This window comes from Ixodes scapularis, unplaced genomic scaffold (genome assembly GCF_016920785.2).
Source record: "Ixodes scapularis isolate PalLabHiFi unplaced genomic scaffold, ASM1692078v2 PGA_scaffold13__105_contigs__length_92229423, whole genome shotgun sequence".
Lineage (NCBI taxonomy): Eukaryota > Metazoa > Arthropoda > Arachnida > Ixodida > Ixodidae > Ixodes > Ixodes scapularis.
Genome location: NW_024609839.1, coordinates 37,325,577 through 37,350,322, shown reverse-complemented (window position 1 = coordinate 37,350,322; position 24,746 = coordinate 37,325,577). Strand labels below are relative to the sequence as shown.

The following is a 24,746-nucleotide window of genomic DNA, read 5'->3' as shown; positions in this document are numbered from 1 at the left end:
TTGTGCACTAGAAAGCTATCTCTACAGGAAAAATGCTGTTGACAAGGAGAACTAAATGACAAGCTTCATTTGTTGCTTCGATTAACAACTGCAGAATTTACGCACATCCTTGAGAACGTGAACAAAACATACTCAATATTACTCTTGTCTAACCTCATTTCAGTGGATTACTGTGTGCCCCTTGATATTAGGTGTTTTAGGTATGATAGTCTTTATATCATATCTAAAATGACTTTTTATTCATACTCGTTCACACTCATCCATCACTCAAATACTATAATGTTTTGAAAAATGTGTACTAAGGTAAGAGTGCTAAGCTAAGTTAGCATGTAGCTTAGCTTGTTTGTAGCTAGCTAAGCTAGTTACACACGACTGCAAGCTAACTTACGTTAGCTTCCATTAAGCTAAGCTACTTTCCGCCATCTTGACATCAACACTGTCAAGATGGCGGAAGCTGAGCGCAATGGCAGTATCAGAAAGGCACAGCAAGTATTCAATATGCGATTCGAAATTATTCGACCCAAGTCACTATTAGCTTCTTATTCGCTTGAAACATAAAATTCGTTATTCGCACATGCCTGCTTAAGGGGAAACTAAAGCGGTTTTGTACCTTTAAAAAACACTTGCATCATCTTCATATGGCCTCCAGTATCACGAATATTAAAATTATTTGTCAATTTGAGGCCCGGAGTAGCCATCAAAGCATTTTGACCATAGCGCTGAAGCCCCGCCCTCCCGAGGTGTAAGAAGCTAGGAGGAAATTTCTGAGAGACAGCAGCGTCGCAACAAGGATCCTCGGAATCTCTGCAGCTATTGCAAGCTTATTTGAGTGGTCGACAAATTGTGTGCGATTCTCCTCATGCTCACGATTTTCGCTCGCCTGTTTGTTTTGACGTAAGTTTAATACACCTATAAACTTTCATAAAAGATTTAGCGGATGTAGGTCAGGTGTGAAAGATCGTAGCGGGAACTAGGCGTCTGTAGCAGATGACACACCATTTCACGAGAATAAAAAAAGCGCTGCATTGGGCAAGGCTGGTCACATGTGCCGGAACACTGCACGAGAGATGGTGCTTGAGCTTCGGTGGCCAGGTGAAAGTTCTTGACGTGACATCATGCCGAGTGAATTTTTTAAATATTTCTTTGCGTTGGGTGATACTTCTTGAGCAAATAGTGCATATTCAAATTTGCAGGATACAAATACGGAAGAATTTACCTCTAACTCATTTTTTTTGGAGAACCTCTTTAGCTTCCCTTAAAGTGTTTTCAACAAAATCAGTCAGTGGTTCACAAATCGGAGTCGGTGACACTTTTAGCAATGCACAGCTACCAAAGTAACCATGGAGTGTACTTTACTTCAGTGCTGGCATTCATCACCTTTGCTCATGAAGTGGAACTGCCAACTTTAAGAGAGTGGCAAAAACTCGTAAAAAACAGCAAAAACCATTCGTATGGACAACAGGAATGGAAGTTACAGCCTTTTCTTCGTTTAGTGCCCATGCTGTTCTTTTATTGACTGAGGGGGAAGTTTCAAATCAATGATTCCTTCAGTCCAGTTTACCAAACATTGCATACACTTGATGATCTAAAGCAGTTCTGTGTTTGTAGGTGAGCACTGCCCTACGGGTCCTCAGTCACTCCACGGCCACTGCCCTGCGCTTCCTGGTGGAGAATCATGGCTGGAGCACCAACTTCCTCACCACGGCTTGGTTCTTGGAACAGGTCAACAAATGGTTTGATCTTATGAGCAGCAGGCACCCAGTCCTTGCGATCAGCAGGCAAAATGAGGCCTGCTACAAGAACACCCTTGACTTTCTGGTCAAATTTAAGGATCTTTTTCTCCACCTCACTATTGGGGATGGGGCGTTCAAGCCAGTGCAGGCGGGGGTAATCCTCTCTACCAAGTCCATTCTGGACCTGGAGCAAAGTCTCATTGAGAGACATTCTTTTTCATTTGTGCTCACATCCAGATTCACGCAGGACTGCCATGAAAACTTGTTTTCGGTAGTGCGACAGGGCAACCCTATCCCAGCTTCTTGGAGTTTAAGATGACCTTGAAAATCATCACACACTGTCAGTACCTGAAGGCGTCCAAGGCAGGGTTCTACGAACTGGACGATGCCTCCTTTTACCTGGCTGACCTCGCAGACTTGGATGTACAACCTGCTGTGCCCACCGACATTTTTCTTGAAAAGGTAGAACTCACCATGTCACAACCTGAGGAGAATAGCTTTGACTATTACGCGGGTATGTGGTACGAAGAGTTGTAAAAAATAATGCTACATGTGACACGTGTGCTGCAGCTGTTCAAGTCCCCATGGCACCTGCAAATAGCCTCCTCAGGCTAAAGAGTTATGTCCCTGACGCTCTGACCTGCCCCTCTGAAGCTGCACGCGCCCTCTTCGCAATTTGTGAAAGTGTCTTTCGCAGCCTCATTGCGGATTTGATGCATGCACGAGGCATCCTGGACGGCCTATCGGCGAGGATGGCTGCAGAGGGCCAATGTGTTCAGCTGCCCGACTGCCATGAAATCAAAATGAAGCTCATCAGGCGATTCTGCCATGCACGGCTGCAACTGTTCCTGCGGGAAAAAAGTCGGGAGTTGGCGGCTGGGGCAGCTGAACGCAGGGACTTCGGCAGTCGATAGCAGGACCTCGGAGAACTAATGAGTGTTTTAGATTGCTTTAGTTGATGAAACTGTTGTCCCGTTCTCATTTTTTTTTACTTTGCTTTCTTCTTTCTGTTAAGGGCAGCTTTCATTTTTTGCGTTCCTTGTTTACCGAGGCACTTCTGAATTTTTTTTACTCTTGCAACGGTTGTTTGTGCGAGGCCCTTTTTCTTGTGATCTCCATGTAAGCCTACGTGAAGCCTCTGCATTTTTTTTTGTGCTTGCTACACATGTTTGTGGGAAGTTTCTTGTGCTGTGCTTGTAAGCATCTGTAATTTTTTTATGCTTGCTACAGGTCTGTGAGAAGCCCATTTTCTTGTGCTCTGCCTGAGGCCTCTGAATTTGTTTACGCTTGCTATGGGTCTTTGTGGAACGCTTTTTTTCTTAGGCTCTGCCTGTAAACCTGTGTGAGGCCTCTGAATTTTTTTTACGCTTACTAGAGATGTTTGTGGGAAGCTCTTTTTCTTATGCTCTACGTGCAAGCCTGCATGAAGCCTCTGGATTTTTTTCATGCTTGCTTCAGATGTTTGTGGGAATCCTTTCTTTTTCTTGTGCTCTGCGTGTAAGTTTGCGTGAAGCATCTAAATTTTTTTCACACTTTCTTCAGCTCTTTGTGGGAAGCTTGCTTTTTCTTATGCTCTGCATGTAAGCCTGAGTGAAGTCCCAGAATATTCTTTTACTTTTACGCTTGCTTCAGATGTTTGTGGCAAGCTTTTCTTTTTATTGTGCTCTGTGCGTATGGCTGCATGAAGCCTCTGAATTTTTTTACGCTTGCTACGGTTCTTTGTGGGGAGCACTTTTTCTTCTGCTCTGCGTGTAGGCCTAATATGAAGCTTTCGCTGTCATGCAAACTTGCTCTTCTGTATCATGTTTTTTTTTTCTTGTCCTCCTTCTTGTGCTGTGCACTGCTTATGTTTCACTCATCCCTTTTTGCTTCATGTGGATGTTTGTAGCCTACACTTTCCTTTCTGGTGTCTTGCATGAAAGCCTGTGCAGAGACTTCCTGCCCATGTTAGCTTGTCTTTTCCCCTGTCATTCTCCTGTTCGCTTTCCTCGTGTCATTCGCACACCTCGAAATATGCACTCTCTCTGTATCCTCAAGTTTTTCACTTCTGCACTTGCTTAAGACATTTGCAAGCCATCCCTTTACTTCATGAGCTTTCCATGTGAGCCTTCACCGTGCAGCACCTTTACGCTTCTGGGAGCCTATGCTTTGCCTCCGACCCTTTTGGTTTATCCCCTTGCCTATTTTAATTTTGCAGTTTCTGTGTTTTTTCTTGCAGAGGCACGAGACCCATGTCCCCTCCATGGTCATCGGTTGCAGCTTTTGGGTCTGTCTCATTTTATTTCATTGTAGTTGCAGACTTAATTATTGTCAGGTATCTGTGTGTTAGTTCGTTTGCAGTAGACCTAACTGCCGCCATTTCCTTTCCGTGAGTTAGTTTTTGTCAGACGCTCGTACTCAGTGTAACAGGTGCAAGGGCTGGGTTTTGTTGCTGTGTCCAGGATGTTGCAAGGAGACTGCTGGCCAATGGACTTCTTCCAAAACCGACGCGCCCCATTGCGGCGAAATACCATGCAGTGCATTCTGGGAACTAGTTGGCCACTCAGTTTCGGTTTCGATTGAGCAGATTCATTTGGAAAAACGGCGCGAATACCACACGGACAAGAAGGAGGAACACACAGGACGAGGCGCTGACTATCAACTGTCTATTCAGAACACATACATAGAAATTAACGCGAGGTCGGCTTCTTCTTTTTCCTCTTCCAGTCATTCGCCATTAAGCACGCAACATATCAAATTAAAACACACGAGTACATTAAAACACACCAGCACAAGTATAAGTCATTGCGTCTTCATCTTTTCTTCTTTCTTGGATCTTCATTCTTCAATTCTCAGGTCAACATATCAAATTAAAACACACGAGTACATTAAAACACACCAGCACAGGTATAAGTCATCGCGTCTTCATCTTTTCTTCTTTCTTGGATCTTCATTCTTCAATTCCCAGGTCAACCCATGTCCATGGGTTGGCCTGAGAATTGCAAACGTAGTAGGACGTGGCTTAGTCACATCATCTTTGAGTTCTATTTCAATAATCCCGTCTAGTACCATTGAACTACAAGTGAAATTCGGTCACCTGGAGCATTACACATATTTTGTTTGCCAAATGTCCGCTTCTTGTTACTTCATTGGGCGAAAAGCAAGCCGCATCCTCACAGGAGTATCAAAGTTGAGTCCAGCGTTGACGCGTAAACTTTTAAGGAAACGCAATAAATTCAACCTCACTACTGCACCAAAGTTACTATGATGTCTTCCTCGTGTCATCATATATCTCCCACTCAAATTTTATGCTGATAGACGATTAAGTTTTCGCAAACGCGGAGATGGGCTAGCTACGACGGAGGCCCTAACAAGCGTCCCCTACTCCTCGCTAAGCCTTTTTGGACGAGCTTTTACTGACGCCCAAGATCTGTGCCTGAACGGTGTGTCCGAAATTATCGCGGCATACTCAGGCAGGAAAAAAGCTAACACATGACAAATATTATGGCCATTAGCAACCGTCAAATGCACTTTGAATAATTTCGTTCGTTTGGCGCACCGCACAGGGGTTCATACCCGTCCGGCGTACTTCTGGCGAATGGTGCAACATTTTTCACACAAGTGCTCGACTTTTGCTTTCTTAAAACGGTTTGTATGCGCGAATGTGCCTATACGATTGGAGGATAACTTTACGTGCATACGCGATGTTGAATATTAGTAAAATGCAAGTGGGTGGGGACTTCGTTTCGTGCAGTGCTGCGGGTCAGTACTGATAAGAGATAAGAAGTGTGTTATAATTAGGGTGTGCATTCTCCGGTTTTAACCGAAAAACACCGATAAACATCCGTCGGTGACGAAAATATAAAATCGGTTAAAACCGAAAAACACCGGTGGTTGGATATTTTCGCCCTGGTTAAAACCGAAAAACACCGGGCGTTGCTAGTTTCCGACCTAGCGAAACCCTTTCCCCTTAGAGGTTCGTCGAACGTGTTATCTCGTGGATCCTGCATTCTTCCAGTGTTTATACATGGCTTGCAGGTGGCGCCAGTCCGCCCTCCTTTCTGGGGGTCAAAAGCGTCTAGTGAACGCAGTGGAAGCTAAGCTCTCATATGCCTTTCCCCTATTGTGTCTCCCATGGCCCCCTTTTGTGGAAAAATTAACACAGTGGAGGGTAGGCTCTCACGTGCCTCTTCCTCATTGTGTCTGGCCAAGTGATGTTGGTGCAAGCCATGTATTCAGAGGTTGCTGTGGTTCCTGGAAGACACTGCCAACGTCCGTGTCGTACAGGAGCGTGCGTTTTCATAATTGCGGGTTGCGAACCGCAAGGAACGTGCTGCCATGACGGCAGCACGTTCCTTGCGTGTAGATGCAAGCATGAAAGTATGCTTGCATCTACTATAATAACCAAGTGTGAGAAATAGTTGCTTCCTAGAGAAGAAGTGTGTGAACTATGTGAATAAAACTGGAACTCTCTGTCTGTGATCAATCGCTTTTTTTTTCACCGATAATCACCGTTTTTAGCCTCGTCGTGAGGCATTCCACCGAAACACACCGGTGTTTTGAAAATAAATAAGCACCGAAAAACATCCGCCGATTTTTCTCACAAATAAACACCGGAAAGTACACACCCTAGTTATAATTGAGCTTTTCAATGGCACCTCCGAGTTTTACTTCGCGTACACAGGCGTATTAAGAAAACAGTAATTGCAAAAAGTAATATTTCTTCTATGGACGCACGAAACGAACAAACTTCCTGATCAACAACATATAATGTAAAGGCGCGAGCTTGATGTATGCATACTTATTGGTTGCTACAGCCTGTTGATTCATACATAAGCAAGATCCCCGAGCTTCGCAGCGTCGAGATTCCCAGCACTGGCTCGTCCAGATACCTCGAAACGCTAACAAAAAGGCTCAAGTACAAAAATAGAACAAGCATGTGTTAAGAGAAGCTATATACGTCTCGGGCTTGTGCTAAAGCTTCGAGGTCTGGCCATTTAGGTTAGTTTATAGACCACAAATGACGCTCTCGGGACCAGAAAACATGAGATAATGGCCGTTTATAGTCCACGCTCTGTGTGTAATCTCTGGTCGACGTGTCGATTGAAACCGAAACCATGCCACTCTCCTCCCTGGCCAACTAGTTCCCAGAGTGCAACGCGCGCCGTGTTGGATGCAGGGCTTTATGGAAGTAGTCTATTGTGTGCATGCATCAAGAATAGTTGTGTGTCAGAAGTTCCTTTATTTCCTTGTTTTTTGACTCCATACAGGCCAATGTTGAAATTGTTGGTGGCTGCTTCATCCATGGAGTGCAAAGATCATACCTATTTGTTCATTAGGGAATAATTGACATGGCCGTGTCATACATGTTTGTTACATGGTCACTGGAAAGTGTGGGAAAAGAGAGAAAGCCCATGGCCGTTGCACAGGGAAGCCCCCAAAAACACTGACCCCTGGTGGTGGCCTGATCCAACACTTTGCCGCACAAGCTAAAGGTTCATCTTGGTTGGTGTCGCCCGTGCCTGAGTGGGGCATCCTTGCACTGCTTAAAATGCCTGCTCAGTTCCTGGTCCATAGCCTGGTTTTTTCACTTGTTAACTGCCAATCAAGTTAGTGCCCAGTGGTAATTTCATCATCTGACTACAAATGAGTTGAGTTAAAGCGTCTGGGGCACAACTGGCCTAGGTGGTGCTTCATTGTGCCATGGTGGATTTTACCAAAGTCATGCAGTTTTCGACAACCTGGAAGATGATCTTGGTCCCCATTGTTCTACAGCTCCCATGTTTCTTTCAATAACAGGGCTGCTTTCTTTGAGCTTGCTAGGTCTTTCCAGGTCTACCTTTAGCTCCTGGGTCTCAGTGATGAGGTTCATGCAGCAAACTCTAGGACAAAAGTTGAACACGAGCTCTGTTGGAGATTGTCCTCCTGTGGTAGGCGGTGTGCGACGGTACACAAGGAGCCATCTTGGCAAGTATGCAGCCAAAGAACCACCCGAGAGTTTCTTTAGACTGTCCTTGATCGTTCTGACAGCTCTCTCGGGAAGTCTGTTTGACTGTGGATAGTTAGGTGCAGTCCTTAGGTGGCCAATTCCATTCTGAGTAATGAAGTCGGTAAACAGCGTGCCGGGGAATGGTGTTCCATTATTGGACACCAAGCAAACAGGAAGTCCTAACCAGGCGACCGTGTTCCTCAGATATTCGACTGTTGCAGTGGAGTTGGCTGGCTGCTGATGCCAGTGGTTTCTTTCGATCTTGGTAACTGTTTACCACAATTAGCACCGTTTTACCTTCGATAGGTGCAGTGCAGTCCATGTAAATTCTTGTCCATAAAGCCGTGGGTTCTGGCCAAGCTTGTGGCTCTGCTTCTGGTGGCATGAATGCAGCCTGTTGGCATATTGTTCAAGGTTGTACGGCATCAACCATTGCCTTACCTCATTGCGTTGATACCCATGCGTGTGTCATGGAATTCTTGGAAGAAGGTTAACCTCCTATGGGCCTTTTGACTCCGTGGATGTTGTGTGACGACACTGGTCCAACTGCCTCTGGAGGTGTGGCACATTCAGGATGAGTTCCTCAGTGTGGTTGCGATACACCAGGAGCCTGACGCAGCAGTGTCTGCTTTGCCTTGTTAAAGCCGTCGTCTTCCTTTAATACACACCTCTATTTCACATTTTTCCGGAGCAGGTGGTTGAATGGAGCCAATAGCTGAAACATTTGAGGCAGGCAGCTTGCATGCTATAGATCAGGGGTGGCCAAACCGCGGCTCGCGAGCCGCATGCGGCTCTTGGGTGGTCCAAGTGCGGCTCGCGGGTCCCTCGTAAGGGGACACCCCCCCCCTTTTCGCCCCTTTCCCCGTTTCCCCAGGAAAAAAAAAAGAAAGGATTTCAGAATAAAGCACACTGCAGCTTGCACTCTAGCAGCCTTGTACTCCCATACATACAGTCGTATGTATGGGAGTACAAGGCCAAACTGGTCGCTGTTTGAATGATAGGTTGCTGGAACATAAAAGGGCGGTAAAAGACAATGCGCAGAATTCAGAAATAGCTAAACATGTTGTAGACTGCAATCACTGTCAGCCTGAGTGGGGGGATACCCAGGTATTGCATAAAGAGAAAGAAAATGGTAGGAGAGTTGTGAGGGAGACTTTATGTATTTTGGAGCGTGGCAATTGTGTCAGCACACCGTCCTTGGGTTTCGGAAGTGAACTGAAACGCTTTCTATGTCTTTAATTTTTTTTTTTTTTTTTTTTTTGAGGGGTGGTTGAATGCTAACATTGTGTCTGTTCGATAGGCCTGTTATCAGTTGTGGCTGGTCGGTTCCGTAAAACTTATCTTTTTTTTTTTGTGGGGGGGGGGGGGTGTTTTCATTGTTAGCAGGGTTTGAGTGCCTGTTTCTTGGATTGGAAAGGGGTCAGTTTTTGGTTGGTATGAAAGGAAGGGAGGTAGCATGTGTCATTGGTTCAGTTTGAGATGTCGTTGATGGAGTGGAGAGGAGGTGTGTCGACCTTTGGAGAGGAGGGTTGTTGTGTATATATAAGAGCGGAGGTGTTCAAATAAACTAGAAGCTGTGTTTGAGACTTGTTGTTGTTTTGTCCGTTTTTTTATTTTTCCGTGTCTCCGGTTTACGATGGAAGTTCTTCACCAGCTCGCCTGTGCTTTTACCCTTTCTTCGTTAATTCTCCCTGATGCAGGCCTAGAAGTGTGTTCGTCTCTGTTTTTATCGTCACTGCCCTCGTCTTCTGTGGAAGTATACAGCTTCCTAGTTCTTTGCAAGTTGGGACAGCGGATGGCGGAGCTTGAGGCGGATTGGTGTTTTCTGGGCTTCTGCTCAAGAGAAAGGTACATCGAAGACTCAAGATGGCCCTACCTCTCTTCATTGACTTGTGATTGGACGACCAAGAAAAAAGTTCTGACGGCCTACAGGAACTCTCTACAGGACCAACTCAAGCAAGCTTGGAAGGTGTGTGACACTATTTGGACATTAACACGTGGGGAAAGTTATGGCAATACTATTGAGTATTCAACCTGGCTGCGATTGTTGTCGTCAAAAAGGGAGGCGCTATGGAGTGGGAGCAGAAGGAAAGCTATAATTTCCGTGTCAAAGCGAACTGCATGTGAGGCAACGAATGTTAGAATTAATCGCCAAGGAATGCCTTTCAACTTGTCGGGAAAGCAGCTAGATAAAAAGACAGAAGCATGTCTGGGGAAGGGACCGAAGTTCTCCGTTAACGTGAAGCCATCTAAGGTGGATATAGTATCTGATGTGCTTGAAATCACGAAGAAAATTTCTGATCAGGACAAGAAAAAAGTTTTTATTGATGAATCAATAAGGAAGGTCTCAAGGATAGTGGATCAGACTTTTTCGAGGGATAAGGTATCCTGTAAGATGTTCAGGGATGTAAAGAAGGACTTAGAACAGAAAGAGCTTACTTTACTTCAGACGGACAAATCAGGGAGGTTTGCTGTCCTAGGAAATGACATGTTTAGAGCAAAGGCAGCTGAAGCGGTTGATAAACTTTTTAAGCCGTATGTTGGGGACCTCAAGAAAGCGAAAAGGAATGTGGTAGCTGTACTTAAGGAGTGTGACTTTCAGACGGTGGTAAAGAGGCTAGGGGAGGTTTCACAGGCTACCTTAAGACTGAAATTTTTGTTGAAGGACCACAAGCCTGGCTTCCCGTTGAGAGTAGTTGTGAACGAAAATGGTGCTTGGCAGAGGGTGTTGTCGGTTTTTATACAAAAGTGTCTAACTGGAGTGGAGGTCGATAGCCCGTTATCATTGAGAAACTCTGAGCAATTAATAGAAATACTGAATCCCCATCATGGGAGAAGCTGCGAAGTAATAACCTTAGACATCAAGGATCTTTATTATTCTATGAATAAGTCGGAGCTTTTGAGGAGGGTCAGGGGGTGGTGTGATGACCATCTAGTAAAATTTCAGTCTTCCTCTGGAATTGATGTGGATAGCTTTATGAGCATTCTGGAGTTTTATTTGGGGTCCACTGTTATAGACTTTGAAGGTGCTCTTTTTATCCAAAAAGAGGGAGTGTGCATCGGGTCTTCAATTGCGCCAGTGTTATCAGAGATTTTTTTAAATGAAATGGATGTTTATGTCGACGCGTTTGTGCGGTCTTTGCCGAGTGGAGCTGTTGTAGTTCGTCGCTATGTAGACGACATTTTGATTTGTTCTTTTGAGGAAGGGTTAGCAGGGACGGTTAAGAAGTGTATAATAGAAAAGTGCCACGATTTGACGTTCACGGAAGGAAGCACTCTTCAGGGCAGGATTCAGTATCTAGACCTCCTACTACACACACAAAAGGGCTTGTGTTGGAGGTTTGGTAAGGAATCGGCAAAACCTTTGTTGGCTGCTGACAGCTGCCACTCGAAGTTAGTCAAGAGGGGTGTAATCGCGTCTGTGGTAGATAACGCGTGTAAGAAGTCATGTGTACATCACGTTGGAGAGGCAATAGGGTTGCAAAAGTTGCGTCTTGTGGAAGCGGGCCATCACCAGGATGTGATTTCTAGCGTTATGCTCAAGGTGTTAAGAAAGTTCAGTTCGGCTCCGGTAGAAAAACCGGTTGTGAAAAATGTGGTCTGTGTGCCTTACTATCATGGAATATCTCATAATTTGAAGTCAGTGGCCAAGAGGTTCGGAGTAAATTTAGTTTTCAAGGCACAACATAAATTGGAAAGCTTAACCCCCTTTTCGGGTGGTCGTCAGGGTTGCCTAAAGAAACACCAAAACCCTGATTTAACTTGTCAAGTAGGAGTTGTATACGACATTCCGTTGCGGTGTGGATTCTCTTATGTAGGCCAAACTGGTCGCTGTTTGAATGATAGGTTGCTGGAACATAAAAGGGCGGTAAAAGACAATGCGCAGAATTCAGAAATAGCTAAACATGTTGTAGACTGCAATCACTGTCAGCCTGAGTGGGGGGATACCCAGGTATTGCATAAAGAGAAAGAAAATGGTAGGAGAGTTGTGAGGGAGACTTTATGTATTTTGGAGCGTGGCAATTGTGTCAGCACACCGTCCTTGGGTTTCGGAAGTGAACTGAAACGCTTTCTATGTCTTTAATTTTTTTTTTTTTTTTTTGAGGGGTGGTTGAATGCTAACATTGTGTCTGTTCGATAGGCCTGTTATCAGTTGTGGCTGGTCGGTTCCGTAAAACTTATCTTTTTTTTTTTTTTGTGGGGGGGGGGGGTGTTTTCATTGTTAGCAGGGTTTGAGTGCCTGTTTCTTGGATTGGAAAGGGGTCAGTTTTTGGTTGGTATGAAAGGAAGGGAGGTAGCATGTGTCATTGGTTCAGTTTGAGATGTCGTTGATGGAGTGGAGAGGAGGTGTGTCGACCTTTGGAGAGGAGGGTTGTTGTGTATATATAAGAGCGGAGGTGTTCAAATAAACTAGAAGCTGTGTTTGAGACTTGTTGTTGTTTTGTCCGTTTTTTTATTTTTCCGTGTCTCCGGTTTACGATGGAAGTTCTTCACCAGCTCGCCTGTGCTTTTACCCTTTCTTCGTTAAAACTGACCTTGTAGTATTTTTCTTCGTTGTTGAATTCATTCATTCCAGATCTCAGTTTAGTTGGTTAAATTATTCATATCCTTTTCATTAAAAGTCTCTATATAGCAGCACGTGTCGGTATCATCCTATGAAGTCTGTTCGTAGACGATAGCGTGGCACCACAACAGGACCCCGTTGAGCAAAATGACTGATCTTGTTGAGGCGAATGAAGTGCCTCATGAACGAAGGCAACAGTGAGAGTGAGAGACGCACCCACTCACGAATGTTTAAGTCCTCACAAAGGAAAACGTGCCTACCGAATTTAGCAACGTTTCTATTAGAGCCCCGTCTGTCTTCACTGACGTACTCAGCAACTCTGGGCATTTCCGTGCCCAGCGCCAGTGCTCACCATTAATAAAACGCAGTCTTAAAATGTTTGAGTCGTGTATACGCTCTGTGCAGGATTATCTCTCTAGAAATTATTAACTATACGAGAAGGGCGCAAACTTTTGTCGCGATGAACAAAGAAGGTAGTGCTCCTCGGCCAGACTAGTAACTCTAGCGCGACTGACATCACCGACATAAAAAAAAAAAACTTGCTTTTTAGCAACCTAGTTTTTTCAAAAAGGTTGTTTACGTTAAAACGTAGAAAACACAATCAGCAGGCCGTGTTTGGCTCGCCTCCGAGCAGCGGTTGCTGTTGTTAGCTTGGAGAGACTATGCTGAGCTGTCGATGAGAAAGCTGTCGTAAAATTTCCAAAAATATATATTTATTATTGGCGCAGTTGGTTCTGTAATTTTTTACTCAGACTTCTTTTCGAGCGTGTTCTAAGAGCCATGTTAACAGGTAAAAAGAAAACTAAAAAGTTATACTTCTCTTATTTGTTTGCAGCACAGTCAACAAGCTGCAAAGAGCAGCATGAACAAAATGAACCGGAAGAGATGTCCAGCCACCAGCAAACTGACGACTGTGCCACTTCACCATGCTGTGCCACGACGCCAAATTGTGTGCCAACGCCGAGCTGTGCCACGACGCCAAGCCACATCGCTGATGCACCAGATGAGCCTCCGAGATTTTGCTCAACGCTTTCCACCAACCAGAACCAAATGTCTGACGACGACCCGTCGCTGCCAATGCCGACTAACGACCTGGACAAGCAAGCCAGGCAAGCACGGGGTCCTTTTCAGCCTCATCTGGGCAGCTATGCCCAAACAGAAACGAATAATCGAAAGCGCAGCTTTTGTGAACACTGGTTTGCAAAGTTCAGCTGGCTTGAATACAGTCCAGCAAAAGATGCAGCCTTTTGCTTTTGTTGTCGGGCGTTTCCGCCGGGCAGTGGTACCAAAGCACATTTAGACCCATCCTTTGTTTCAACTGGGTTTCGAACTTGGAAGAAAGCGATAGAAAGGTTTAATCAGCATGAAAGGTCTGAGGGCCATCTTAACAGTGTTGTGTCATGGAATTGCTCCAAAGCAAACAGATTGATTGCTTCAATGCTGGATGAAAGCTTTGAACGACGAGCGTCTCAAGTTGAAGAAAAACGAAAACAAAATCGTGAGGTGCTAAAGCGCCTTACTGACATCGTTGTTCTTCTCTCAAAGGGAGGAAGGCCATTCAGAGGGCACAGTGAAAATAAGGAAAGCGCAGAGCAAGGTCTATATTTAGAGATAGTTAACATCTTAAAGAAGTACGACCCCGCTTTTGCGGGGCCACTTAGAGTCAGGCCCAAAAAACGCCTTCTACATCAGCAACAGAATACAAAATGACATCCTAGAGTCACTGCATGCAGCCATTTTTTCTTCGATTGTCCACCGCATAGAAGGTAAAACAGTCTCGCTCATGTGCGACGAAACAAGTGACTGCAGTCATCATGAACAACTCTCCGTTGTTATTAGGTACTTCTGCGAAATTAAGAACAGGCCAGTGGAGGTCTTCCTTACTCTCGACAGGCTTAAAAATTTAGACAGCGACTGTGTTTTCCACATTGCAAGCAGTTCTCAACACCATCAATGTTTCCTGGAATTCTGTGAGTTCCGTCTGCTTTGACGGGGCTTCTACTATGTCAGGGCACGTTGCTGGCGTTCAAGCAAAGTGCAAAGAGCAGAACAACAAGCTCGTCTACGTTCACTGCTATGCCCACAGCTTAAACCTGGTGCTTGTCGATGCATGCTTGTCTTGAGCAGAAAACAGAATGATGTTTGATTTCTTTGGCGTTGTGCAACTTGCGTACAACTTTATTGAAAACAGTGTTGTGCGCCATGCTGTTTTTGAGCGAATTTTCCAAACTGTCGGCACACAGCTGAAAACTTTGAAGTCTTTGTCTACAACCAGATGGGCACGTCGTGCTGAAGCAGTAAAGGCCAGTTCGCTGCAAGAGCTACAGCGAACTGTCGAGTGCAGTAAGAACGATTGTGGACTCCACAAAGCACCCGGAGACGAAAGCAAAAGGCAAGGGACTCCTTTCCCAGGTGATGAGCTTTGACTTTGTCTGCAGCATGGAAATAGCTCACCCTATTCTACAGCTTATTTTGAAGGCTAGCCGAGCTCTTCAGGACCCTAAAATTAACCTTACCACTGCACTCAATGAAGTCAGGCATCTGCAAAAAGCGCTGCGAGAGATGAGGCAAGATGGGACAGTCTTTAAAAAGATGTTTGCGGAAGCTTCTTCGATCTGCGAGATGAATGAAATCGAGATTCCCGAAGTTCGAAGAAGAAAGATATCGAAGCGATTTGACCAAAACTGGCGAATGAATGTTTCTATGCGACAAAAGAGGAGGAATTTCGTGTCAGTGTTTTCTTTCCGATGCTTGACTCCTGTGTTCGAGGGATCGAGGAAAGGTTCACACAAGAAACTTTTGAGCTTGTGTGTGCTCTCCAGAACCCTTTGGGCCTCTCTGTGAGCGACGAACAAATATCTATTATTTGTAGCTTTTTGAGGTAGATCCCGACAGCTTAAGTGCTGAAATGCAACTCCTGAAGTCCCGAACCAGCGACGAAAAAACAAACAGCATGTCCGCCTATGACTGGCTGGATTCACTTAAAGAAAATGGGTTGGACAAGTCAGTATTCAAGGACTTTTCTCGCGCTCTTCAACTTTTTTCCACGATTCCTGTAACCAGTTGCTCGTGCGAAAGGACATTTTCGAAGCCCGCACATGTAAAGACCAAGTTAAGATCCATGATGTCGCAGGAACGGCTTCGTTGGCTGATGCTGCCCTTTGTGGAGCAGGACCTAGCAACATCCATCAGTTTTGATAATATCTTAAAGCATTTTACGACTAAAACGCGCAAACTTTTGTTATGAATGTGTTTTAATTTCGCAGGATATGCTCTCGCATTAACCTACAATGTCACATAATTCTACTTTATCCTTAATTGGTTGACAGCCGGCGGAAGAGGGTGCTTTACAGCCGATTCCGTCCGAACTAAGGTTCGCCTCTCGCACCAAAAGTATTTTTGCACAGCTCAGCTTGAATAGTACTTTTGTATAGTGTAGTTAATTTTACTGTGTGTTACTGTTTTCATTTGCACCAGCCCTGTTGTTGTGTTGTGTTAAATTTTTTTTACAGTATCGTTTGTGAACTGAACTTGTGTATTGTCTGAGCCCTCGTGCAATTCATTTTCTTTCTGTCTTTTGTGATGGCGCTTATGCCCTACGAGTGCAAGCTGTGGTTTCTTTATCGTGGGGGTCTCCTTTTTTGTTTGGCAATAAATCGTTTTTGTTGTTAGAAAAGTTATCTCATCTTCTTATTTCTCCCACACTTCAAAGCGCATGTAAGTCCACTTTCACGCAGAGCACTCGCAAATCCAATTACTGCGGTCTACGAGGATATGGATACGATGACACGTAACAGTGGCAAGTATGACGTTTTGTGGCATTACGTCATGTTCGGTGTCACAGCTCAGATTTAATTTTTAGGTTCAAACACATTTCAAGCCTTATCAGTCTCCGGGCTCCATTCGTAGACCGCAATAATTAGACTTCCAAGTAATCTGCGGGAAAGTAAACTGAAGGGTAGTTTTATAGTGACACTGAAGTAAACTTGGAAGTCATATTTCGCGGTTAAAATATGGTGTTCTAGTGCACTCCTACTAGGGTACACTAGAACACCTTACCCCTACGGCGTAAGGGTCTCGGTGAGACGGGGGTGAGGGGAAGGGGGGGGCGCTGCAGTGAATTTGGCCCCCCCTATAGGAGGACCCTGTGCACGCCTATGATCTTGCAGTATGCTTTGCATGTTATTTTTCTCAATTTAGAAATGATTAAGTCTTGATATATTGATTGGAACATGTCATAGCATCAGTAAACCTAAGATGCAAGGGGACAGAGAGGAGATTAAAAAAAAGAAGTACAACACACACACCATCCCGTTCAGTGTTGTCACTCTTTTTTTTTTGTGTCTTCTCCTTTCGGTCTTCCTGCGCCTAAGATTTAGTAATGTTTGAAATTCACGGTCTTGCCTGTGCCGTGATATGTTACAATGCCTGCTATGTTACAAGTCAAGAGAGATGCCGAAATAGTTGCCATAGCACCCTATTTATAATGGCATGCAATAGCGTTTTAAATGTGTGGGATGTGTATGGGGGGGGGGGTATGTTGCCATGACGAAAATTGTATAAATTATAGGAGGCATGTTGTCTCTAAAATGTTGTGTTTTATAAACTTTACTATAACTTACCTGATGCAGCATAAAATGCCCCAAGTTAACTTCTTTGCCTTCCTTTCTGCACTTCCTTCTTCCTTCTAATGCAGCAGTAGTCACTACTAACCATTCATGTTTTTAACTTTCCGTGACGCATAACACATCATTTCGATGCATTTCTACTACCCGCCATTGTGATAGGCAAAATATTTGCCTTACTTTTTTATCTCTGCCATTCCATGTGCCATAAAATGATAAGCATGTGCTCATATCGCAATAGGTGTCCACCCCACTTTTGAAAATTTAAAAAGTGATTAAGAACATATCAAGCACCCAGGCCAGTAAACTTCTGAATGTATTGAATGAAACAAAGTGCTCCTCCGCATCAACCACATTTCCCAGTGCGCTGGTGCAGAGCGGTGAAGCTTTCCATGCTCACTCCGGTAAGAAGCAATGAAGCTTCACATGAGAGTGCCAGCACAAAGCTGGCTGGATGCAAGCGGTGCAACTGCTTTAAGAAAATGGGGGTCCCACCAGACTACAACACTGCTCCTGCACCGTTCTGACTTTCAGTGCTGGAACCTGCAAAGTGCCCATCCCATATTTTTTACAATTATCTCCACCCATTTGATGAGCGCTTTCTCAATATTTTACGGCGCATAGCTTCTGGTATGAATGCCAGTTTCTTTGCTTAAACACCAGCTGGTGGAGCACCTGCGAAACTCTTGAAAACCCATTGACAAACTTGGGGATTATGATTCTAACCCATTCTTCATAAAGCGATTGTGGTAAAATTTGTTTGTTATACCACGAGCACAATAACACTAATCTTGGGAAGCTGTTTTTAACCACATTTTGATATCATACATGCATAACATGCCATTTACTGCAAAATTAACAGGACACCTGAGCATGGTAAGTTATCTTGAGTATTTATCATTCTTCTCTTCTTTTTGGGATGAGTTTTGAGTGGAATCCCCTTGCTTGAATGGGAACAATATAAGGCTTAAAATTTCACTGTTAATTATTTTTCAGTAATTTTTAATACATTTTAAATAAACTTTTTATTACTAATGAAAGACACAGGGCTTGTTTATACTAACACTTCTTTTTACTGTAGGCTGCAAGTCTGCAAGCAAATATCAAAACTTGCCAATTCTAAATTAAGGAGTGCACAAATCATTCTCTAAGAAGCTTAAAGGCTTTACTGAAGATTGGTACTCGGATAACTGACACTGCCTCACACTCTTTATAATAAAATGTCATGCTTTTGCTTTAACATTTGTGGTACACAGTTTCCCCTCTAATGTGTGGTACATGCCTTAATGCTTTCTGTAACTCTAATGGGATGTCTGGATCACCAAGTGGAGAAAGGTAATGTACTCCAAAATTTATGAAGGGGCAATAGGCTCTCGGGATTTATTGTTGAAGGTTTGCCGTTTGTCACCAGATTTAAAAAAAAAAGTGTGCACAAGAAGTTGCGCCTATAATGGTAGAAGAGTGGCGTAGTAATTCCGTAAACACAATAATTAGGAAGTGCATCCACCAAGGACACGCTGTCGATATAATTGAGCATCCAAAACAACAATGTTATTCTTCTATGTATCATCATTGGTGCAATTTCCTGCACTCTTTCCAGTGCGCCATTTGACCGTTAACCAACAAAGTTGCTCTGCTCTCTCTGAAAGCATATTTTATACCTTTTGTGAGTGACTCTCGAAATAAATTTGCATGCTGGTAGCTGTGTGTGTTTCTTTTTATGTACCACCACATTATAATTCGTTGGGAGTAGTTTATAATAGACTCCGTGACTAATGAAAGAGAAGTTTAGGCATACTAAGATGTGATTCTCGGTATAGTAAGCATACCTCTGTAATGCAGATTTTTTTTTTGTTAAAGCCAGGAGTGCAAGTTTTATGGAGGTGCTAATAAAACATTTGGCACGATGCATGTGTTGCTGAAAAATTATTGGCCCATTCACCTCGTTTGGACAGAAGGTAAATAAAAAATGATCACACTGACGCACTGCCAGCACATCGAAGCAAAAGTTTTGCAGCAGGTGAGTAAGGCACAGGCACAAAAAAGGTACGTGGACACAAAACTTTGTGCACATGCCTGCACATGCACATGCCCAAACATAACTTTACATTTTAGCTTTGATATGGAAGGATTTATGCTCCGCTCATATAAAAAGGTACTTCGCCAATTGTCTTTTTACTTGATTGCAAACAATGAGCTACAACAGCATTTTTTAAAAGAAATCTAAAGGGTGCAGGCGAGCTGGTGAATATTAACCATGTTGAATTACCCCGAGACTGGGGTAGAGAAGAAACGTCAAAACATAGAACGGACAAAAAATAGACAGGACGACGTCTCAAACTCAGCTAACTCGTTTATTTGGTCCACCTCCTTATATAGTCTGAATCTCAAAGTCATCTCCACAACAAAAAAAATCTCTCGTCTTTGTCTCTTTCACAAACTGTTTCTTCATCCCTCCTTGCGCGCCGAACATATTTTACCCCCCCAATACATCTCATCTAGATTAGATCATGTTCATAAAGTCGGGATTCCATCGTGTAGAACTAATGCTTTTTTTCAGTCATTCTTTCCTCGCACATCAGTGGAGTGGAATGGCCTTCCCGCGCCGACAGCAACAATCGAAGATCCCCAGCAGTTCAAGAACGCCATAGCTAACATTGTATAAATAAGAGTCAATTTACTGTACTAATAACCTCTGCATTTTTTAAACTTTATACTTATACATTGTACCCACTCCCCTCTCTAATGCCTTTGGCCCTGAGGGTATCTGAAATAAATAAATAAATAAACACGAAAGGACGAAGTCTATACAGATCAAGCGCCACAGCCTTCATCACACAATGCAAGAACGTTGACAACGTTTACAGGTCGACGCGATAAGGCAACATCCATCCACCCTCAAACTTGAACAGAAGTATGCACTGTGTATAGAATAGTTGTAGTGGAAGAGATCCTTTTGTTCAAGTTTGAGGGTGGATGGATGTTGCCTTATCGCGTCGACCTGTAAACGTTGTCAACGTTCTTGCATTGTGCGATGAAGGCTGTGGCGCTCGATCTGTATAGATTTCGTCCTTTTGTGTTGGTGGAGATGACCTTGAGATTGAGACTATATAAGGAGGTGGACTAAATAAATAAGTTACGTGACTTTGAGACGTCGTCCTGTCTATTTTCTGCCCCTTCTACGTCTTGGTGTTTCTTCTCTACCCGTCTCAGGTTAATTAAACATAGCCTTTTTTTGCTTCTTTGCCACATATCTTCCTGTTTTTCAAGTTATGGTTAAGAGTAGGACTGGAATACGAAGTTTCAGTCCCAAACTCTCTACTCTGGAGATCGCTTGTGAAAATCGCAACAGTACCAAAAAGCCAGATTGAGTGGTGTAGCTCGTAGAGCCTGGGATGGTACTCATTTGACCGCATAGGCAACTGCAGACAAGAAATACACCCAACTAAATGTCATGGGACTGTTTTTATTACAGCAACAAAGTGAGATACATTTTCTAGAGCTCGCTTCACCTATAAGTATCTCTTGCTGTAATTAAACTTGTAACCAATCAGTGCAAACACACTATGACAGCCACCTGGTTCGGGCCTTCGGCCTACATGCTCTACCCCCGTCTCTCGTGAGCAAAAGAAATGACATTTCAAATTAACTGATGTCGCCCAGATGAAGTAGTGGTTCGAAAATATTTACTGACACTCAGCTTCCTCTATGCACTGGTCCCAATGAGAGTTGTCTTTGTCCTAAACGATCGAGTGACTTTATATGACGCGAATTGGGTGTAAAAGGCAACCTCCACTGGACAAAACCGCAACACCCGGGGAGCTTCATCTCAATCTAGCTTCTTTACTCCCGATGTGGTAGCGGAGTCTGCTAAGCATACTTCCGGGGCAGAAGTTATTAAAGTGGTAGAGAAATTTCAATCAAACAAGCCGCTTGTGTGGCTCAGAGGTGTAGCTTCTTTTCCGGCGCCGCTCATCGGGGCTCTGATCGATGCTTCAACCAATTCGGTCCACGACGAACACTCTAGCAGCGCAGGTGGGTACAAAAGTGAGGTGCTCGCCCTCGCAGGATAGCATGATACCGCTAGCTTCCGCCGGTTGCGAGTTGCTTTTCAATACGCACTCCGACACCGGGCGGGATGTACTACAGTCCACTCTGATGCAGAATATAAATTCTGGTACATGCAGCTTGTAAGCAAGGCGCTGCACAGAGCCGTTAGGTGTCAGCGGAAATCCCGATGCCTTCTCTCTTCGATTAGGTTGGCGCTCACTCACCTGTTATTGACAAAAAAGGAAGTCTAATTTCCACGGAAGAGAGACTACCGTCTCGATTATGGGAACGTTTCTATCAGTTTGTTCGTAGCCTCAGTCACGCCGCACTCAATCGGCGACCACCGTTGCTCTGTCGCCGGTTGTGTCACCGACCGCTACCAGCTACACCGATTGAACCCAGACTGAACGCTTCACTTACACGCCTTCAATGTCGTTTTCAATGTTGTGACGTAACGGTTTGCTGACTGGTGCAAATGGCTTACATAAAGTTCAAGCTATAACCGCTTGGGGAATAATTGGCACTGGCGGCGGCCCTTGCGCCTCCCAATGGCCCAACTCTCCCAATATACGGCTCTAGAGTGAACCGTATGAAGGCGCCACCTCGTGTGCTATCAATAACCGGCCGATTGAGTCAAGGCAATCCGCTTTCCAACGGCGTTGCCATGTCGACAACTATCGCGTTGATTTAGGCTTAGGAATGGCCAGAATCGAAAGGCTATCCAAAAATGCGGCGAGGTCATTGCTCATGCTTTGCGATTTAAGTGAGGTAAGGCAAAGCGAAAGCCTCCTACACCATTCGTTGGTGACTAACGCGCCTGATATTGGAGCTACAACATGTTATAATTCCAAAGCGAGCGGCGCTCACTCACCGGGGCACCGCCATGTTGCCCCGCATCCCTACCGAGCCGGTCACGTGATTTCAAAATCCCTCCCCTAGGTACTGCGGCTAACTTTAGCCGCGGTTAGCGCTTCGAGCAAACGGGCCCAGAACGCACAACGCAGCGAAGTAGCGAGCATCGCCTGCTCTTGGAGACGTTCGACGGCACGAGTGCCCCTGCTCATGGTTGACAGTAAAGCGACAGCAATAGATTGGGTGGTGCTCGCGTAAATTTCAGAATTCATTTCCTCGAAATAAAATTATTGTCTTGAACAAATATTTCGTAGACATACTGAGTGGCGGATACTTAGTAAATTGTAAACATTTCATAAAAACCAATGACCCTCACGATTTCGCCGGAGCTTCCCTTTCAGCGCTGCATTTAGAATTTTTTATTCCTGTTGATTGATTCTTTCATGTAGAATGTTATTGGGCCTCATATTAGAAAGTTTTATCAACTTTTGTTTTGTATTAAGCGAGGTATAAAAATTATGTGCATTGAAGCTGCAGCCCAATGCCCTCGTGTGAATATGACTGTTGCAAAACAGGGCTTGTCGAAAGCCTTCATTGATAACAACACAGTGCAAGGAAGGCTTCCAACGAAACACGTACGTAGGATAAAAATGGCGCAATATCGTTCTGAATTGTGTGAGAGTTTAGGTTGAGTTTAGTTACTTTTTTGTCTGGAACAGGTTTTTCATATCCTCACTTTCTGACCGAATATCAGTCCAATTCACTTCTGCTTTGTACTGCTTTTCAAAAATTTTAACGAACTTTTCCATTGCAATCGTTAGATTGAAGACCTTTGGTTCGTTTTCTGCAGAGATAGAAAGAGAGAGAATCAAATTTAGCTGCCACGTTGAAGTGTCCATGTTCATATACATTACAAATAGCATTTTAATGTACAATATTGATATCGGAAAACAAAATAAGGCAAAAATTAAATCGAACATTAAAGAAATACAAAATTCCTTAGGTTGCTGAATGATCATGGTAAAAACAACCTGAACAGATACGAAAACAAAATATTAAAAAAGTGGCAGAATTTTTTCCAGAAGGGCGCCGCCATCTTGAATGTCGTCACTCGAAGTATGGCCGAAAACGGGTTTCGCCGTCGCCACTCCAATAGAATATAAGCGAAACCGTCACCCATTTTCGTTTTGCCTCACCTATCTTTTTTTAATGCGAAAGTATTAACTGTTTCATGAAGCGCAGCCGGCGGCGTCTGTAACGGCAAACAACGGGAAAGAAATTCCCACGAGCCGGTGGCGTCTGTAATCGTTGTAACCGCGACAAACGTAAACGAAGCCCTGATTGGCGTAAAGGGAGCCCTGATTGGCGGTGATGGTTAGGCCGAGAGGGTAGGTGAGAGAGGAGGAGGCGGTACGGAGGGGGCCCTGATTGGGCGCGGCGACAGGCGTCAAGCCGCATTCCGTGAAGCCGCGCCCTGTGACCACCCTTAAAGCGAAGCGCGCAGGGCTGCTTTCTTGTACGTCACAGATGTACACGCCAATTTAGTTTCTACGCTAAATATAGCAGAAAACTTGAATTGGTGTACAGGTCTGTGATGTCCCATAATGCAACGCGCGCAGTGTTGCATTATGGGACTCCTAAGCGCCCGTTCCCGCTAATAGCGGTTACGCCGGCTCTGACGCCGACACCGATGCCGATGCCCACGCCGCTATATGCGGGAACAGGTGCTTAAAAGCTGCGCTGCAATAAAAAAAATGACAACAATTTGCATATGCATCAGTTAACCTTTCATAGTTCTTCTTGAAAAAGAGATTTTTAGCTGAAAGGTCGGTTTACAATGGGGAGTGTTTCTACGTTGTTACGTTACGACCGCTTTTGACCGCTGACGTCAAGAGTCACAGGGACATCCGTGCTTCTCATGAAGCGTGGTGACCGGTTCAAGGAGTAGCTTTGCACGCGACGTAAGAAACAGGAATGTTCCGGTTAGTCCTCACGTAACGTAAGAAATCGTAAACAAACACCTTTGTGTGAACCAACATTGAAGGGGCCAGGAAACGATTTTTCTACGTTCGCTAAATACTGCTCAGACTCACTCCCTAACGTTAATAACCGAATAAACTTGCCTTAGTTTTTCTTTCCTAGCAATGGCAGTCGGGAAATAAATTCGAAAAAATGAGCATCGTTCATCCCCTGAACCATAGGCTTCTCTATATCGACAAGCCCGGCACATCGCCACAAGACGCGGCCGCCGAAAGTGAAAAGGTATGGCGGAAGACAACGAATGAGAGGAGAGGCATTTAAACGGGCACCCTGCTGCGGCGTGGCGCCGAAAAACACTCGTCCCGAGCGATAGAATTTCCGCTCGTGCTTCTTGGGTTCCTCGGGCTACCTGTTAATACTGCAGATTGGGCGAGTTGGTAAGGCATCGTTACGAACCAGCGCAAGAAGACAGTTATTCAAAATCTAAACACACAAAAAAATACATTCACACAGCGCTGAACTATCAACTGAATTGTATTTCAAACTTCCTCTTCTTCGACCCCAAGGAAGAGCTGAAGATATTTTTCATCGATATCAAGGACCTATATTATTCCTTACCCCAAGAACGTCTCCTAAAATGTGTGGAAGAAAGCATTGACGCCTTTGGCGTCATACCCTTTATGAACGCGGCGGGTCTGTCCCAAAGTCAGTTTCTGGACTTACTAAAGATCTATTTGAAGTCCACCTTCGCGGCTTGGGAAGGAAATGCCTACCTACAAAAGACGGGAGTATGTATAGGATCCAGCATTGCTCCAGTCCTTAGTAACATCTTCCTTGCACATCAAGACAGGAGTCTACAACGAATATTGGATACATCAAAAGCAGTGAAAGTATGTAGATATGTAGATGATTTTTTAATCTTCCTTGCTACAGATGATACAAACTTCACAGCCATGGTGGAAGAGGTCCTCTAC

The 24,746-nt window shown here is 44.4% G+C and overlaps 1 protein-coding gene and 1 long non-coding RNA gene across 2 annotated transcripts in view; one reads left to right on the top strand and one right to left on the bottom strand.

Moving 5' to 3' along the window:
* The window catches only part of LOC115310032, a 49,054-nt gene that overhangs the window by 13,752 nt on the left and 10,556 nt on the right, over positions 1–24,746 (bottom strand). The window contains exon 3 of the mRNA XM_040211974.1: positions 22,495–22,636. Coding sequence (XP_040067908.1) covers positions 22,495–22,636 — 142 coding nt within the window. The remainder of the gene's footprint in view (positions 1–22,494; positions 22,637–24,746) is intronic.
* On the top strand, positions 1,554–13,231 carry LOC121835534. Its single transcript, XR_006077636.1, has 3 exons — positions 1,554–1,722; positions 3,952–3,999; positions 13,101–13,231. It is a non-coding gene; the product is annotated as an uncharacterized LOC121835534 (long non-coding RNA).